The 17,934-nt window shown below is 44.7% G+C and overlaps 2 protein-coding genes and 1 pseudogene across 11 annotated transcripts in view; 1 reads left to right on the forward strand and 2 right to left on the reverse strand.

The window, feature by feature from the left end:
• TRAFD1 (TRAF-type zinc finger domain containing 1) overlaps positions 1-8,606 on the forward strand; it is a 29,900-nt gene extending 21,294 nt beyond the window's left edge. For all 6 annotated transcript variants that reach the window (XM_075996581.1, XM_075996580.1, XM_075996575.1 and 3 more), the window contains 6 exons: positions 2,362-2,438; positions 4,354-4,584; positions 5,893-6,013; positions 6,814-7,153; positions 7,459-7,531; positions 7,750-8,606. In XM_075996581.1, coding sequence (XP_075852696.1) covers positions 2,362-2,438; positions 4,354-4,584; positions 5,893-6,013; positions 6,814-7,153; positions 7,459-7,531; positions 7,750-7,809 — 902 coding nt within the window. In that variant the 3' untranslated portion in view covers positions 7,810-8,606. The remainder of the gene's footprint in view (positions 1-2,361; positions 2,439-4,353; positions 4,585-5,892; positions 6,014-6,813; positions 7,154-7,458; positions 7,532-7,749) is intronic.
• Positions 8,607-12,892: 4,286 nt separating this feature from the next.
• LOC142863468 (cytochrome c oxidase assembly protein COX20, mitochondrial pseudogene) lies at positions 12,893-14,169 on the reverse strand (annotated as a pseudogene).
• A 583-nt stretch (positions 14,170-14,752) lies between these two features.
• The window catches only part of HECTD4 (HECT domain E3 ubiquitin protein ligase 4), a 179,885-nt gene continuing 176,703 nt past the window's right edge, over positions 14,753-17,934 (reverse strand). For all 5 annotated transcript variants that reach the window (XM_075996573.1, XM_075996572.1, XM_075996571.1 and 2 more), the window contains exons 75-76: positions 17,576-17,798; positions 14,753-17,042 (exon numbers count right to left, since the gene is read on the reverse strand). In XM_075996573.1, the coding sequence (XP_075852688.1) occupies positions 16,906-17,042; positions 17,576-17,798 (360 nt within the window). In that variant the 3' untranslated portion in view covers positions 14,753-16,905. The remainder of the gene's footprint in view (positions 17,043-17,575; positions 17,799-17,934) is intronic.

Raw genomic sequence — 17,934 nt, forward strand, 5'->3', positions numbered from 1 at the left:
CGCCACCATGCCTGGCTAATTTTTTCTATATATATTAGTTGGCCAATTAATTTCTATTTATAGTAGAGACGGAGTCTCGCTCTTGCTCAGGCTGGTTTCGAACTTCTGACCTCGAGCAATCTGCCCACCTCGGCCTTCCAGAGTGCTAGGATTACAGGTGTGAGCCACTGTGCCCAGCTGCTTTTTTCCTTTAGAATAGCGGGCTGAAGGGTGTTATTTTAAGATTGATGTGCCCGGCCAATCAGCCATGATTTTTCTTCTTGCCCACTGTATGAATACTGATTCCAAGAATGATAGGTTACCTCTTAACATTTTATTGAATTAGACAGAGTAGGAATTAGTCCTGGACCCAAACATCAAACTAAGTTTGGGTGTTACATAGCCTGATTAAAGGAGGTAAATTGATAATATTAATAGAAATTTATTTGGATGGGCACTGATGTTTTACATTTTTTCAAAAAAATTTATTATTTTTTAGAGACAGGGTCTTGCTATGTTGCCCAGGCTGGACTTGTACTTCTTGGCTCAAGCAATCCTTCTGCCTTGGCCTCCCAGAGTACTAGGATTACAGGTTTGAGCCACCATGCCCAGGCCATCTGAATTTTCTCTTTATTTCTCATCTGTTGCTTTACAAGTCCATTGAGGTTTCTACTTCACTGGTTATATTTACTAATTTGAGTTCTGTTTAATTCCTTTCCTCATTGTGCCTTATATTTTATTTTATTTATTTTTTATTTTTTATTTTTTTTTTGAGACAGAGTCTCGCTTGTTGCCCAGGCTAGAGTGAGTGCCATGGCGTCAGAGCTCACAGCAACCTCAAACTCCTGGGCTCAAGCAATCCTTCTGTCTTAGCCTCCCGAGTAGCTGGGACTACAGGCATGTGCCACCATGCCCGGCTAATTTTATATATATATATATATATATATATATATATTAGTTGGCCAATTAATTTCTTTCTATTTATCGTAGAGACGGGGTCTCGCTCTTGCTCAGGCTGGTTTCGAACTCCTGACCTTGAGTAATCCGCCTGCCTCGGCCTCCCAGAGTGCTAGGATTACAGGCGTGAGCCACCGCGCCCGGCCTGTGCCTTATATTTTAAATACTCTTTCGTTCCTTAGTCATGTTACAGTTTCCTCTTTAACATGTTAAACATACCTATATTTCTTTTGTGTCTGAAAATACTAATATCCGAAGTAAGCATTAAGTTTTCTGGTATGTTTCTCTTAGAGAATTTATATATGCTTCTGGTGGGCACTTAAGGATACTACCAATAGAGGTAATTTTAAATTTTTGGCTTAGACTTTTAAAAATCATAAATGTGAATTTATATGAAAATATGAATGTAAAAATATATACATGATTTATTACCTTAAACCCATGTAATGACCAATTCTATTTACTGTTGCTTAAGAGCTTTTCTCTCTTCTACCCAGAGCTGAAACCTAGATAGGCACATTTCCCTACCTCTTCCCATTGTTCACCCTCTTATTTTTTTAACAGTTTTACTGAGGGTGTCGTGTTTGGGAATCTTGGGCTTAAAATCTATTTATTCACGTAAGTTAATTTTAGGTAGCATTTTTGAGTATTTTTCATGGGGAGGAATATTCCAGATACTGTTTGCCAGTAACAGATGAGCCTTAATTTCTTCATCTGTAAAATGAGGATAATGTAGGATCTACTTCATAACTTTTTTGGTTTTTTTTGAGACAGAGTCTCGCTTTGTTGCCCAGGCTAGAGTGAGTGCCGTGGCGTCAGCCTAGCTCACAGCAACCTCAAACTCCTGGCTCAAGCAATCCTCCTGCCTCAGCCTCCCAAGTAGCTGGGACTACAGGCATTCGCCACCATGCCCGGCTAATTTTTTGTATATATTAGTTGGCCAATTAATTTCTTTCTATTTATAGTGGAGACGGGGTCTCGCTCTTGCTCAGGCTGGTTTCGAACTCCTGACCTCGAGCAATCCGCCCGCCTCAGCCTCCCAGAGAGCTAGGATTACAGGCGTGAGCCACAGCGCCCGGCCCATAACTTTTTGCTAAGGATTGAAATAATACCTGGAAAACACTTAGGTTAGTGCCTTGGGTTATTACTTAACTTAAATCTCTTCCTTAGAATAGGGGGTAAACTGCTACTTCATTGCTGCTCAGGAAATTGTTATCAAGTAAATGTCTTGTTCCATAATGGAAGTTTTTGCCTAGGGTTTGTTTCTTGGATGGTTTTCCTCTGAGAATTTGCAGTCCCACAAATTGCTAGATCTAAGAAATATCAAACCAAATAAAACTTTTATGTATAAAAACCCAGTGGGGGATAAAAGGTTGAAATCAGGTTTGATTTTGTTTGAGTCTGACTGTGTGGCCTGGTACCTAGGTGCAGCAGACGAGACCATGTTGCCTTGTGAATTTTGTGAGGAGCTCTACCCAGAGGAACTGCTGATTGACCATCAGGTGTGTTGTGAATTACTTGAGGGCTGTAAGTAGGAATGTGTGCAGGCCATAGTTGGTGCTGCAGGCCACATGAAGTCTTAAACAAACCTTTTTTTTTTTGAGACAGAGTCTCACTTTTTTGCCCAGGGTAGAGTGAGTGCCGTGGCGTCAGCCTAGCTCACAGCAACCTCAAACTCCTGGGCTCAGGCGATCCTACTGCCTCAGACTCCCGAGTAGCTGGGACTGCAGGCATGCGCCATCATGCCCGGCTGATTTTTTTCTATATATATTAGTTGGCCAATTAATTTCTTTCTATATTTAGTAGAGACGGGGGTCTCACTTTTGCTCAGGCTGGTTTCGAACTCCTGACCTCGAGCGATCTGCCCGCCTCGGCCTCCCAGAGTGCTAGGATTACAGGCGTGAGCCACCGCACTCGACCTGAACAAACTATTTTTTTTTTTTTTTTTTTTTTGAGACAGAGTCTCACTTTGTTGCCCAGGCTAGAGTGAGTGCCGTGGCGTCAGCCTAGCTCACAGCAACCTCAAACTCCTGGGCTTGAGTGATCCTTCTGCCTCAGCCTCCCGGGTAGCTGGGACTACAGGCATGCGCCACTATGCCCGGCTAATTTTTTTTATATATATATCAGTTGGCCAATTAATTTCTTTCTGTTTATAGTAGAGACGGGGTCCCGCTCTTGCTCAGGCTGGTTTTGAACTCCTGACCTCGAGCAATCCGCCCGCCTCGGCCTCCCAAGAGCTAGGATTACAGGCGTGAGCCACAGCGCCCGGCCTCTGAACAAACTATTTTAATACAATGCTTGTGGTAGGAGTAGCAACTGTATTTTTTACCATGGCATCACTGACACATGGCTATGAAACTGATCCTTGTACTCTCTTGGAAAAAGTAATGCTTATTCAAGCAGACCTAGTGCTCTCGTGCCTGGAGACCCTCCATACAGTGGTGACTAGTGAACATCTCTGCCGACTGACTTGTGATCTGCTTTCATTTTGTGCCACATTTTGATTTATTAGAGCTGTATTATTAATGTCTTTGCAGTTCCCTAGAAGGGTCAAGGGTCTTTTCTGCACATTACTTTCTCTGCCTACCCCTGCCTCCTTAATACACCCAACAACATAGACCCCTATTGATAGACTTGGTTCAGGCATTCTGGAAACCATCCTGAGGGATACTCCAAGGACAAGGTCAGGAGTCCCACCTGTGTGTTCTCCAGAAGTCTGTGCCCACTTCTCTTACAGCTTGTTACCCTGTGATGTGGTCTCCTGATCCTCAGTTGGTCTGTGCCACTAGACTAAGTTCCTTGAGGGCAGGTTCTGGGTTTTCCTAGTTTCTGAGTCTCAATACCTGGTTATGAAAGGTGTTAGGTATTTTTTGAATGTTTGAAAGTTCTTGAGACATTTAGGAATGGTTGGAGAATAGCCTTATATGTTTATATGTTTGAGGATTACCTGGTAGAGGGAACCATTTTTTCCCTCCATACTTTCTGTCTGATTTGGTTTGGCATTATCTGGTATTTCCATAACTACTAAGTAGACCCAGTGCTTTGGGGTGGTGGAATATACCTTTCCTCCATAGATGGAATAATACAATATTTGAAGACACCTAGTTTTTGGTTTGGGAGCACCATAATAAAATCCATTAACAAGAATAAGAATATTTGAGCTCTTTTACTGTATGGCTGTGGGAAGCATCTCGAATCTTTTCAAATTCATGTAAAAAAAAAATGAACACAGTAAAAAATTAAAATAGCATAGAAATATTTAAAAGTGAATGTTCTATATGGATTCCCCTGACCTTTTTTAGCCCCTCTCCCCAGTAGTAAGCATTATTAAAATTTTGTGACTTCTAGAAAATGTTTTTGGAATGTAGTTTTTTCCCCTTAACCTCTTTTTTTTAACCTATGTGTTTTGAATCACAGACAAGCTGTAACCCTTCATGTGCCTTACCTTCGTTCAATACTGGCAGCTCTTCTCCCAGAGGGGTGGAAGAACCTGATGTTATCTTCCAGAACTTTCTGCAACAGGCTGCAAGCAACCAGTTAGACTCCTTGATGGGCATGAACAATTCACCTTCTGTCGAGGACACTGTCATCATCCCATGTGAATTCTGTGGGGTACAGCTTGAAGAAGAGGTTCTGTTCCATCACCAGGTAAGAGTCCCTGAAGGCCCTCTACCTGGCTGCATGCTGATTCTGTGAGTGAACCTAAGGCTTTAGAACCAGAGTACTTCTTTAGCCTTTTTTTTTCCCCTTTGTTCTTTTTTTTTTTTTTTTTTTATAGCAGGACTGTCATGGGACCCCTTTGTTCTTTTTCTTTTTTTTCTTGTCTCTCCCCTACTTCTTTTGCCTTTAAGTTGCATTCCAACCTAACCAGGGATCCACACACTTGGCTTCTGGTCATGCTCTGTGAGCTGACTATCTGAGGTATACAGTACCTTCAGACTTTCTCTAACTTCTGGCAGCTGACACTGTGATGTCACTAGCTGAGGACCAAAAGAGTTAGCACTCTATTTGAGCAGGCCTGGAAGTCTTGCCCAGAAGCATTTAGATGAGAGTTTCCTTCAGGTCACTGATGCATTCTGCTCTTCACCATTGTGGTGGCATTTGAGACTTGCATACCTGGAGACCTGAGAGCCTAGTTCTGGCTTTGCTCTATGGTTGTCTTGGATAGGTCCTCTCCGCCTCACTGGGGACATCTGTAAATGAGGGAGTTGGACTAGACAATCTGAAGTCCTTTTTTAGCTTTTACAGTATAGTAGTCCCATCTTTTAGCATAAAATATATTTTCTCCCCAATCTTGTTTGTTATGGGGATCATTTTTATAGTTGATGCTATACAGCTGTTGTTAGAACATCATACATTTCATTTCGGGAAAAACTTCTGCTTTTGGATCAAGCAGTAAATAACTGCTTGTCTTCTTTTTCTTTTTCTTTTTGGCGACAGAGTCTCGCTTTGTTGCCCAGGCTAGAGTGAGTGCCGTGGCGTCAGCCTAGCTCGCAGCAACCTCTAACTTCTGGGCTCAAGCAATCCTGCTGCCTCAGCCTCCTGAGTAGCTGGGGCTATAGGCATGTGCCACCATGCCCGGCTCATTTTTTCTATATATATATATTAGTTGGCCAACTGCTTGTCTTCTAAGGGAGATGGAAATAAGCAACCACACAAATACTCCGTTGAAGGATAGAAATGCTTTTCTGGGCTCCCGAGACCAGCCTTTCCTTTGATCCCTGCACAAACCAGAAAGTGCTTCTGTCAGTGCCCCAGGTGCTAGTGGAATAATGACTGCCCATTCCAGATGTGTGCTTCCTCTTAGTTCCCGGGACCTTCCTCTCAGTGTTGCTAAAGTCACTCTTCCCGATGAGGTGTGCTCACCCCACCTGCCCTTCCTCCTTTTCCTCCCACTGTTCCCCTTTTCAGGAATGACTCAATTCAGAAGTACTTAGTCTGATTTTTCTTGTTTAGGACCAGTGTGACCAACGCCCAGCCACAGCAAACAACCACGGGACAGAGGGGATTCCGAGACAGGATTCCCAGCCTCGAGAGACCTCACCAGAGCTGCCCAGGAGGCGTGTCAAACACCAGGGTATTAGCCAGAGCTGAGCCAAGGCCACAGTTCAACTGCTGGCTCCGGCCTGCTTACCATATCTCATCTGCTGCTCTAACATGGGCGTTCCCTGAATCTCGAGTTACCAAGCACACTATGGTCTGACTGAATACTCCTGCGGCTAGTTGTGGTCCCTCATTAGACTGAGCTTACCCTCAAGTGTGGCTTGTATCCCAGTGGCTTTGGGGATATCCAGAAGATACACTTAGTAATCAGTGCTTAGAATAACCTGTGGGTCTCCTGTCTACACTTAGTGGATTATTTATAGATAATTTGCAGACCTTACTGTAGCTGTCCTGGGCCTCTCCTTCTAGTTGAAATATGCTTAGGGTACTCAAACATTATTACTTTAAGAGCCTTATGACTAGGCAAGTAAACTCTTTTTAAACCTCTCCACTACAAAGCCAATTGGAAATTATTTTTTAGCCGGATATGGTGGTCTGCACCTATAGTTCTAGCTGCTGGAGAGGTCAAGGTGGGATGATGATTTGGCACCAGCTTGGGCAAATAGTAGGACCCTGTTTCTTAAAGAAAAAACTATTTTCAAGATTTGCCTGCACACTGTCGTTCAATAGCTAGGAGGCTATATTTGAGGACTCAGATAATAGGTGTGGAGAGTAGATAAAATAGTCCCAACCCTGTCCTGGAGATGTGGGTTCCAGCAGCCTTTAGGGGTGAGCAGTTGTCTTCTATCCAGAATTTTTTTGATCCTGCCCTAAATCCAGCACTATAGCAAAAGTAAGCTTTTCCCTAAAGCTGTTGCTATTTTCTCTTCTCAGGAGACCTGTCTTCTGGTTACATGGATGATATCAAGCAGGAAACAGCTAATGGGCCCACCCACCCTCTGCCCCCCAGCAGACCCATTAACAACATGACAGCTACCTCTAACCGACTGTCAAAATCAACATCAGGCCCCAGACCTGGGTGCCAGGCCAGCCCTCCTTGTGTACTGAAGCTCAACAACCCAGACAGCCAGGACATCCATGGGCTGAATCGAAACAGTCAGAATGGGGCCGTGGCCACTGGCCATGTTCCAGTGATTCACCCCGTTCGAAATCTCTACTCAGAAAACCTTGTGCCCACTTTCCCCAGTGGGTCTGCAGGGAGATATGGAGCTGGGTAAGCACCAGTAGCCTGGGAATGGAGCCTGGGATTAGGTAAAGAGAACACTGGCAAAAGGTCTGGTCACCCTGGCCAGGCCTGGCATAAGACTAAGATCCATGGGAAGGGGAGGAGTGTGGCTTTTTCCTGTATTTTCACCTGATTCCAAAATATTCTTTTGCTGTCCATGGGTTTTTTTGTTTGTTTTGTCTTCTAGCAGAGGGTTGCTTTTGCTCTGACACCAGCTGTTTATGTGCCCTCCGAGTTTCCTGACTTTTGCTCATGGGCATCTCAGGAGCTAGTTTCCAATCTTTTTCTTTCAGTGGTAGGAGTGTAGGTGGCAGGAACACCCGGGTGACCCCTGTAGCTGGCAGCTACCGCAGCAGAACTGCAAAGGTAACCTGGGATCTACCTCATAATGCTCAGGGAGGACTTGGGCATGGGTGGGGCAGATATGGTTTTTGAAGTCAGTAGTTGCTGGGGCAAGGCTGGTTATAGATGAATGTTCCTTTGGCTTTTGATGAGGTTTTTTAGAAGTTGGACATTTTCAGGGCTCCAGGGGAGGAATATCGCCCTTTCGCTTGCCACATCATTTGTGTTCTGTTGTTCAACAGGCAAAGCCCCCCAAACAACAGGGAGCTGGGGATGCAGAGGAGGAAGAGGAAGAAGAGTAATGGTGTCTCCAGAGACCCTACATGGTGGTTTCTACCTTCTGTGCACAGCAGCACTCGCCGCAGTGCAGGCCCCGCCTCTGTGGCTCTTTGGGCAGGGGAGATTTTCTGGATTTTAACTTTTTCTAAGTTATGGCCATTTTGTGTCTTTTGAGATTGTGCTGTGGAAGTTTGAGGGTTTGAGGGAGGGTTAGCAGGGAGGCTGTTGAGAAATGTTTCAGCCTTAGCTGCCGCCTTTTAGCAGCAGTGAGATATAAGTTACAGCCTCTTGTCCACCAGAGCTCCATCTTTTGACCTACCGTCACCATTGCGTCTTGGTGCTATGTGGTCCTGGTGGAAGGAGGAAAGGGTTCTGGAAACTGGGTATCCCTAGTAAAGTAGATTCTCTGCCCTATGGCGCCTAAATTTGGGGGCTTTTGGGTAACTTCTCCAGGGTACTGCCCCTGCCCACTCTAGGCTGGGCCTTGGGCGTGTGTGGAGTATATCTGGGAAAGTGCTCAAGCCAGCTGTGTTAGGAACAAGGCTTTGGAAATGAGTTGAGCTGGAGTGGAGTGGAGTGGAGGGATGTTTTAAGCTGCTTCCTAGGCATTTGGCATCACTGCCTTCTATTCCTGGTTGGGAGCATGACTGTTTTGTTTTGCTACCCTCTACTGGGGAAAGCTGAGGGCTCTGTGCTGGGCTCTGCCTCAGCTCCATGCTTGCTCTGAAAACCACGTGTCAGAGCCCCTTACCCCTCTTTTTATTTTACTATTATTATTAAACTTCCTTGTAATAGAAATAAAGTTTGTACTTGCAGTTCAGTTACGTCTTGCGGATCCTTCTCCTGTGTACTCTGTAGAGAATGCTCGGAGGCCAGAGTGGGCTGGAGTCGGCCCTGGGTATGGAGGGAGGTGAGCAGGACTGGGCTTTTCTGAGATTCCTGTAACCCTGGTAGTTCCATTGTCAGCTCAGAGTATGCCAGACATTCAAGTTTTAGTGTCTTCTTCTCTTAGATTGGACTCTTGAGGAAACCGACAGGCTTGCTGCAGCTGGTGATGATTGGGGGGTGTGGGGATGCCTCCGACTCAATAGAGAAAACCAGATTCTTCAAAAGCCTCAATTCTTAGAGTAGTAGTTGAGCCTTAGAAGATTATCTGCTATCTGAGCACAGGACCATCTAGCACCATACGTCATTTTGAGATCATTTGTTCTTATGAAAACTTAGGGGTGGGACAGGTGGGAAGATTTGCCCCATGTTATAGATGGACCACCAGCCATAGGAACAGCAGTGATTTACATAAGGCTGTGCAGCTAATCCTTGCCAGGACTCTGAGAATCATCATCTTGAAAGAAGCTGGACGGGAAAAAAAAAACCAGAGTCAGTTAACTCAGACTTTCATGTCTCAGGTGAAAGCAGCTGGAGGGGCTTAGAGACTTGGATGTCTTCTGGTGGCATTGACATCCCCTTGGGACTTCAAAGAGGTGAGAAGAAGGATCCAGGGAAGCTTCTGTAGTCCTCTCCCTAGCTGGGCAGGATAATAGTCCTATGGCCCTTAACTGTCTTTAAGGTGGGGATCAACCTGCCAGAAAGACTCTCCCCACCCGCCTTTGGTTGTATTACACTTTGAGTAAAATAGCAGTGGCTTGGTTCGTTTTACTTTTGTTAGTAATCTATAGTTTCTAAATGTTTTATAATGGATATACTTTTTGAAAATATTTTCAAGAGTATTATAGGCAACTAAAACATTCTAAGGACAGCTAAAAAGAGTTAAATAATTCCCTGTCTTCTTCCTTCTCCCAAAATCCTCTCGAGTTCACTGCTTTTAGTTTTTAAGCTGTTTCTTATCATATTCATTGCCATATTTCCAAACCATGCATTTGACAGCACTGCTTTTTAAAACTTTTATCATGTTTGCTTTAGCATTGTAATTTTTCTCCTGAACTGAGAGGGAGTTGCAGGCATCGTACTCCCTCAACCCCGAATCTTCAGCATGTTATTTCCTTAGAACAAGGAAGTTTTCTTAATACATTTACAATTATCAGGAAATTAACATTGGTATAATAGTATTATCTAACATAAAAAGGTTAATCACATTTTACCAATTATCCCAATCACGTCCGCTGGTCCAAGATCATACATTATGTTTAGTTATATCTCTTTAGCCTCCTTTCATCTGGAATAATTCCTTAGATTTCTATGTTTTCAATGACTTTGATGTTCAGTACAGGACAGTTATTTTGTAGATTATCCCATAACTTGGGTTTGTGCTATGTTTTCTTACCATTACAGAGAGATTATGTAGTTTTGATAGGAATACCAGAAATGATGAGGTGTCCTCAGCATACCATATTGGTGCACATGTCATTTGTCCTATTATTGGTGATAATGTTGATCACTTGGTTATGATATCAGTCTGCCACATTTTTCTCCACTGCAAATTTACTATTTTCCCCTTTTTAATTACTAAGCATTTTGTGGGAAGGTAATTTGAAACTGTAAATATCCTGTTCCTCATCAAACCTTCACCTACTACTTTTAGCATCTATGATGATTCTTGGCCTAATTATTACTATTCAAATGGCAATCTTATAACAGCATCATTCTTTCTACATTTTATTTCGCATTCTATGATACTTTAAGGAAGAGCGGTCTATTTTCTATTTATCTTGGCTGGAATTTGAAGTCTCCTGAAAGCATTATTTTTACTTTCTAGGTTCTTACAAAGTCTGATGCCATTCTGACTTGCATTTTTATTTTTTCCCTTGAAGCCTTTTAGGATCTCTATCCTTGGTATTTTGAAATCGCCCCATGTTGTATGTTGATATGGATTCTTTTTTCATTGAAAGAGCACGTTCTGTCTGCAAACTCACATCCTGTTTGATTTTTCAGGATGTTCTTAAGTAGGCAATTTCTCTCCTGTTTTTTCTCTTTCTTGCAAAACTCCAGTTATAGTTGGCTGTTGCCCATCTTAAGCTGATCATATTTTTCCCTCTCATTTTTTCTTTGTCTTTTTGTTTTACTTTATGGGCGATTTCTCAACTTTATCCTTTAATCGTTATGTTAAACTTATTTCTGATTAATTTTTTTTTTTTTTTTTTTTGAGACAGAGTCTCACTTTGTTGCCCAGGCTAGAGTGAGTGCCGTGGCGTCAGCCTAGCTCACAGCAACCTCAAACTCCTGGGCTCGAGTGATCCTTCTGCCTCAGCCTCCCGAGTAGCTGGGACTACAGGCATGCACCACCATGCCCGGCTAATTTTTTATATATATATCAGTTGGCCAATTAATTTCTTTCTATTTATAGTAGAGACGGGGTCTCGCTCTTGCTCAGGCTGGTTTTGAACTCCTGACCTTGAGCAATCCGCCCGCCTCGGCCTCCCAAGAGCTAGGATTACAGGCGTGAGCCACAGCGCCCGGCCTGATTAATTTTTAAAACCTTTCTTTTATCCTCTAACAGCTTTCATTTGCTTGCTTTTGTTTTTTTGAGATAGAGCCTCACTTTGTCACTCTGACTAGAGTGCAGTGCCATCGTCATAGCTCGCTGCAACCTCAAACTCCTGTGCTCATGCGATGCTTCTGCCTCAGCCTCCACCTCCCACATAGCTGAACTATATACACCGCGCCCCAGCCAATTTTTACATTTTTTGTAGAGACAAGAGTCTTACTTTATTGCCCAAGCTGGTCTTGGACTCCTGGCCTTAAGTGATCCTCCTGCCTCAGCCTCCCAAAGTGCTAAGATTATAGGCATGAGCCACCACACCTGGCTTATACCCTTTTTTTTTTCTTAGTGGATGCAGTACTACTTCTTGTACTTCTGTGGCACAGTTGTTTTTTGGATCTCTTCTACTCTTTGTATTGTCCATGTCCAAGGAGTTATTTTTGGTTTAGTGTTTTATGTTATAGACTTTCCCTCTGATTCTTCTTGGCTGTCTGTTTCAGAGCAGGGCAGTAACAGCAGCTCTTCTCAACTCTTGGCTTTCACCGTAGGGCAAGGGTCCTCACACTTTTTAAACGGGGCCAGTTCACTGTCCCTCAGACCGTTGGAGAGTGTGGTGCACATTCCACACATGCGCACTGTGGGCCCGGGACGAATCAGCTGCTAATAAGGACAGGCAGCAGCAGCAAAAACACCCGGCGGGCCAGATAAATGTCCTCGCTGGGCTGCAGTTTGAGGACACCTGCTTAGGGGATTCAGCTGGCGGAGATTTTCACTGGAGATCCCCAGATGTCAGTATCTGTAGGTCTTTTCTCTGAGTTAGTTCAGAATGTGGAGTGTGAATGTTGAGTGGGGCTGGGAAGGGGATTTGGATGTTCAGTGGATGGGTTTGTCCCCATTTTCAGTCTGGTCTTCCTCTTTCAAAGTGCCTGGTGGCTGGAATTGCTAGCTTCTGAGGTGCTTTCTCTGGAATGTAACTTCTGGTTTTATAATTCTGCTTCTTACATGAACTTCCAATCCCTGTTTTTCCCTGGTACATGGGACCTCCAATTCTTCTCCTTTGCAATGTCTTTTTTAAAATCAAATTTAAAGGAGGGTGCACATAACCTTGTTTTCTATGATGATATACTCTGGCTAAGTCATTATTATTCTTTCATCAGCTGTCCTTTCAGAAATTTTGTGTTGAAATGACTTCTAGATTTCTCTCGGTTTCATGAAGACAGAATGTGTGCTTTTATTTCTTGATTTTCTTGTTTTGGCATACTTTAAAGAAACCATCTATACAGTACAACATCCTTACAGAAAGGTACATGGAAGTGTACAGCTCAGTATGAACACAGGTTTGTTACCACTACCCAAACCAAGAAACAGAATGTTACTAAGACACCACACCTCACTGAGGCTCCTTGTCCCTCTCCCTGGGCCAACAGTAACCATTGCCTTGACAGTTACCACCAGTTATTACCCATGGTCAGTGTTATTTAAATGAACTCATACCATTCAGTGCTCCCTTAGGTTATTTTTTTTTTTTTTTTTTTTTTTTTTACAACTTACACATACTTTATTTACTTGATTGTGAGCTTATTCAACATAAAATGTTTTATATGATTAATATCAGCTTTTTCACATTGACATCAGGATTGCTTAATTGCTGCTGTCGCTGTTGGTTTGTTTTCTTTCAGGATCAAGGTGGGTGCTTTCATATAATATCTTATTTTTAATTCCTTCTCTGGCAATTCTTTCCTGGATTCTTTGCTTTGCATAATTATACCTACAATGGAACCAGCATCCTAAAGTCACCAAGATAAATCCTCCTACTCCAACATCACATGATCTTCTAACTCTACTAGTTAACAAAAAATGTCCAAGGCCAGCCACGACAGATCCTAATGAACCATATAATACTGAATCCCGTGCACAAGGAATGTTTTCAACATCTAAAATTCCTAGGAGCTTAAATGGCTTCCCCTTCCCGGGCTCGCCGGGCTCCGGAGCGGCGGCCATGCGGACGCGTCGGGGCCCCAGCCCCCTCCCTTAGGTTATTTATTTAGCTGATTATTTTGGTTATGGTTCATCTGTGTTGTTGCAGTGGTTTGTTCATTTTCCTTCCTGTATAGTATTCAATTGTATGCCAATAATTCTGTTGACAGACCTACAACTTGTTTCTCATTTTGGCAACTATTAGTGCTGCCATGAACATACCTGTCATTTGGAGAATGTATGTGTGTATTTCTATTGGGATTATACCTAGAATTGCTGGGCTATAGGTATGTGTAGTTGATGGTGCCAAATGGTTTTCCAAAACAGTTGTAGGTTAGATTGTCACACACAGTGTGTGAGAGTTCTGATTGTTCCATATCTTCACCAACCATAGTATTATCTTTCTGACCCTTTTGGTCATATCTCATTGTGATTTTAATCAGTATGGTCCTGCTGACTGAGGATGAGTATCTTCTCGTTATTAGATGGTATACTTTTTTATTGGTAAGAGATAGGGTCTCATTCTTTTGCTCAGGTTGTAGTGCAGTGGTGCAGTCATAGCTCACTGTAACCTTGACGGGTTACAACAAGGGTTTAAGTAATCCTCCTGCATAGCTGGGGCTAAAGGCACACATGGGGCTATAGCCACCATGCCTGGCTAATTTTTACATTTTTGGTAGAGATATAGTCTTGCTCTGTTGCCCAGGCTGGTCTTGAACTTAAGTGATCCTACTTCAGCCTCCCAAAGTGCTGATATTATAAGTGTCAGCTATCGCACTTGGCTTTCAGTGGTATGGTTTTTGGAGGTACTTTTTTTTCAATAGGCAGCCCACAGAGATGGCCTCAGCAGTGGAGAGCAGGGGAATCCTTGCTTTGCTTGGCCAAGCAACCCATTCCCTGGCTTCTCAAGTCTAAACAGAGGTCTTTTCTTCGCCGTGAGCAGTTGCTTTTGCTCCGTTCCTCATCCAAGAGATTCCTTGCTCTTCCTATAACAAAGACGTATCTGGGACACTTCTGCTAAAGTTAGCATTTATTACATGTAACAAAGGTGGAGTTGAGAGAATGAGAACAAAGTGGGTCTGGGTGAGGACTCCCATGAAAACCAGTAGGAGGGGATAAGCAAGTTCCAGAAAACTGAGTTGTATTCTTCCCGAGCGTAGACAATAGGGTACTCCCTGGGGGAGGAGATACCTGTGCAAGAGGGCTGAGCACCGATACTGGACAGCAGGATGAGCCTAGTCCTTACCTCTTTCCTGCATTTCACTTCTGCACAAAGTAGGTCTAAATCCATTGCTTACTTCCAAAGGAAGACATTTGGTTTAAGAATGGCCCAGACCCTTCTAGTGCAACAGTCCACTTTAGAATCCACACACCAGGCACAAGAGCATAGAGCAGCTGTCAGGACAAACAGTGGGCAGAACATGCAGGGTTAGTTTGACCATCTCTTCAATCATTTCTATATGGAAAGCACAGACTCAAGGGGTTGGATAGGAGGAATGGGCAGTTTATAAGCATAGTGGAGGAAGAATCATGTCAAGTGCAAAGAGACCATAATAATTAGAAACACTTTAATTCCTAGCCACTTGGCGGCACTTAAGCATCAGAGCCATCCAAGCATGTCCGCCTTTGAACTTGCTCAGCAAGAGTAGATGATCACACAACTCTAAAGGTAAATCAAAATTAGATGAAGGTTATTTATTGGTGTGACTTTTTTCCTGTAGTGAGCTTCCTTTACACAGCATGGTGTAAATAGCATCCGATTGAATGAAAAGTTTAAATGCAACCATAAATAATTATAATAAATATACATCAAGTAACTTTACAGCACACATTTCTTTAGGGCCAAGGTTTGGATGGGTCTGGACCTCAATGTGTTCTCTGGGAAAAGCAGCCATGTTAGCAGCAGATACCTTACAACTGTCATCTAATCGAGTGATGGGTCAACCCCTCTTGGGGAAGTAGCTGACAAGTCCTTTCAAGGGATGATGATTCGAAGGAACCAAGAATTTAACGATACAGGGAGGAAAAACCACTTCTAATAACTCCAGAATCTCTTTCATTATACAGCAATGAAATAAGAGGATCCTTGTCAGGAATATATCCTGGATGTGACCCCCCCCCAGTCAAGGGGAATGTGGCTTCCGGGGAGGCAGCGGGCCGATCATCTTCCTTTCAAAGCAGGGAACTGCTTGCAGGTACTCACCTCCAGAGGTGACTTGCATCAAATGTAACTGATGCAGCGGTCACAATTTATCCTAGGTTTATCGCGTCCTTAGGTCAGGGAATCTTTTCTATAATGCATTTCCTACAAATAATGAGAAGATGGATGCTAATGGCTCTAACTCTAAAACTCACATCTTTCCAGCAGACCAGGACACATCTTGTTTCTTAGACCAGCATCCACTCCCCGAAGCCTTCTAGATAGCACTCATTCAGAACTTCCAATATTCACAATATTATACAATAAATACAGTGATGCAATTCTGTGAGACCTGGCAAGGCCCAAAATGACAGTGTCCAACAAGATGGCATGTGCTGCTCATGAACAAAGTACCATTGGACAAAGACCTATTTGGGGCACAAATGCACTGGGGTAGGGGGTGAGCCTGGAGGCAGCTCAGCCCTGGCACACACACTTACATGAGGCAGCGAGGGGAGTGCTGGGTAGGCCCAACCAGAGGGGCAGAAGGATGCCCTGGAGTCTGCATCTGGACTTGAAGGTCTGAGTCACTAAAGTAGACCCCAAATTGAGCAGAGCACCTCAAATAGCTCTTTTAAAAACCGGTGTGTGGCCCTTTCCTCTCTCACATCACTGCAGTGAAGAAGGGCCATTTCTGAGCACAAAGTGGGGTAGGCTTGAATTGTGTGCTTTCCTGTTCGATCAGTGTCAGAAAAGGCCCCCACTTGAGCACTGGCCCCCAACTCCTGCAGTTGGGATGCACCCAGCCTGTCTCTAGGAACTAAGGTCAGGAGCAAATCCTTGAGTCTTCTGCTTCCGAGGAGTTCTCTGGGGACAACTGTTAGACCAGGGGGCCCACAAGAGACATAGCAGATAGGCTTGGATGGGTGGGTAGAGGGGGGACAGGGGAGCCAGTGTGGGCTTTTCTTCAGAAAAACCAAGACCATGAGCAAGTCCGAAAGCAGGAAGATTAACACAAAGCTCCTTGTGTCTCTCTCACATGTTGGGGCAACTCGCCCGACCATCTCCAGCTGGGAGGTGGCCTGCAGGAGCTGCCTCTGGGAGAAACTCCAGCTCCAGGCAGGAGGCCAGGGCTGGCCACAGGGCATGTTTGTGGGGATGCTCTGCAGAAAGAACAGGGTGCTCTGTGGCCAAGGTCATCTCACCCCCAGTTTTCTGCTTGGTTGTTTTGTGATGAGGAACCAACTGGGGCCTTACGGCATCAGAATCTGGTGGCCACGGGGGACAATGTCCATAAAGATCAAATTAGACACAAACTGTCTGGGAACTAAACTATCCTACAAATAGACCACAAACAGGCAGCAAAAGAACCAACCCATCACGAAACGTACAAATACAAAAGGTTAAGTTTTCCAGGAGGTCCTGGAACATGGACGAAAGTTTGGAAAAGCAAAATGTTGCCAACTCCTCACACAGGGCCTCGGAGGGACGCGCCCGCAGTGGCGGGCTTCCCAAGCCGCAGAGTGGGTGCCTCGGGTGACAGCCTAACTCTGGGACTCCCTTTCATCAGCCACTTAGGGGGTCTTCGCGGTAGTGAATGGCACAACGAAGTTTCTCCAGCATGATTTCCAGAGAGGAGTACTGGGGAAGCTTGATCATGAACATGCAGGTCTCCACTCTGATGTAGCGTGAATCTGGAGAACCTACAGAGAAACATTGGGCCAAAGTCAGAGGCTGCGGCCCGTGGCTCTGCTAGGGTCCCAAGGAGGCCTGACCTGCTGCTGCTTCCAGGATGGCCTCTTTGGGCAGCTCCGAGCCAATCCCGGGGCCCAGCACAAGGGGAATGAGGGCCAGGAACCAGGGCAGGCAGGAGAGGATTTTGCAGGAGGAAAGGGTAGACATACAAGCACTGGACAGCACAGGTACCAAACTGCTCAGTCGTGTGGGAACCCTGCTGCACATAGGTTTGCTCAGTGAGCAAAGTGTTAAAAGTTGGGAGGTTAAAAATGTTCTGGATCTTTCAACTTCTTTTAAAACATCAGAGGATACATTAACACAAGGCCTGTATGGCTTCTGTTCCCCTACCCTCCACTCGGCCCCTTCATTCCTATTTGGGTTTTGGTGTGTGGGGTTCCTGCTCATTCTGTGTCCCTCATGCAGGGCCTGGCAGCCCCAGCTCCAAACAGAGAAAGACCTGTGTATCCCCACTTGCAACATGGCCCCAGGAGGGCAGTACCTGCTGTGCCATCTGGGGGGGCGATCTTCATGGGGTACGGGGGCACGTGGGCTGTGTCAGGGCCACCATCTTTACAGGGGCAGGTGAATGGGATGCGTTCCTGGTTGCAGGCAAACTTGATGAACTTGCACAGCTCCTCCTGAGAGAACATCTCCAGAGCCCCCCAGAAGAATTCGATGTGCTGGTCTGTCTCCATCAGCCCCACCTGGTACATGGTGTGGGCCTGGGAAGAGAGGCCCCCAGCTGTGAGGAGGCCCGGGCCTCTGCTTACCCAGTGGCCTCCCAAGCCCTGGGGTCTGCAGGCCAGGCCCAGCCACAAGCAGGGTGCAGCAGGGACAGCATGCAGGCTGTGAACCAGG

The sequence above is a fragment of the Microcebus murinus genome, chromosome 22, assembly GCF_040939455.1.
Source record: "Microcebus murinus isolate Inina chromosome 22, M.murinus_Inina_mat1.0, whole genome shotgun sequence".
Classification (NCBI taxonomy): Eukaryota; Metazoa; Chordata; class Mammalia; order Primates; family Cheirogaleidae; genus Microcebus; species Microcebus murinus.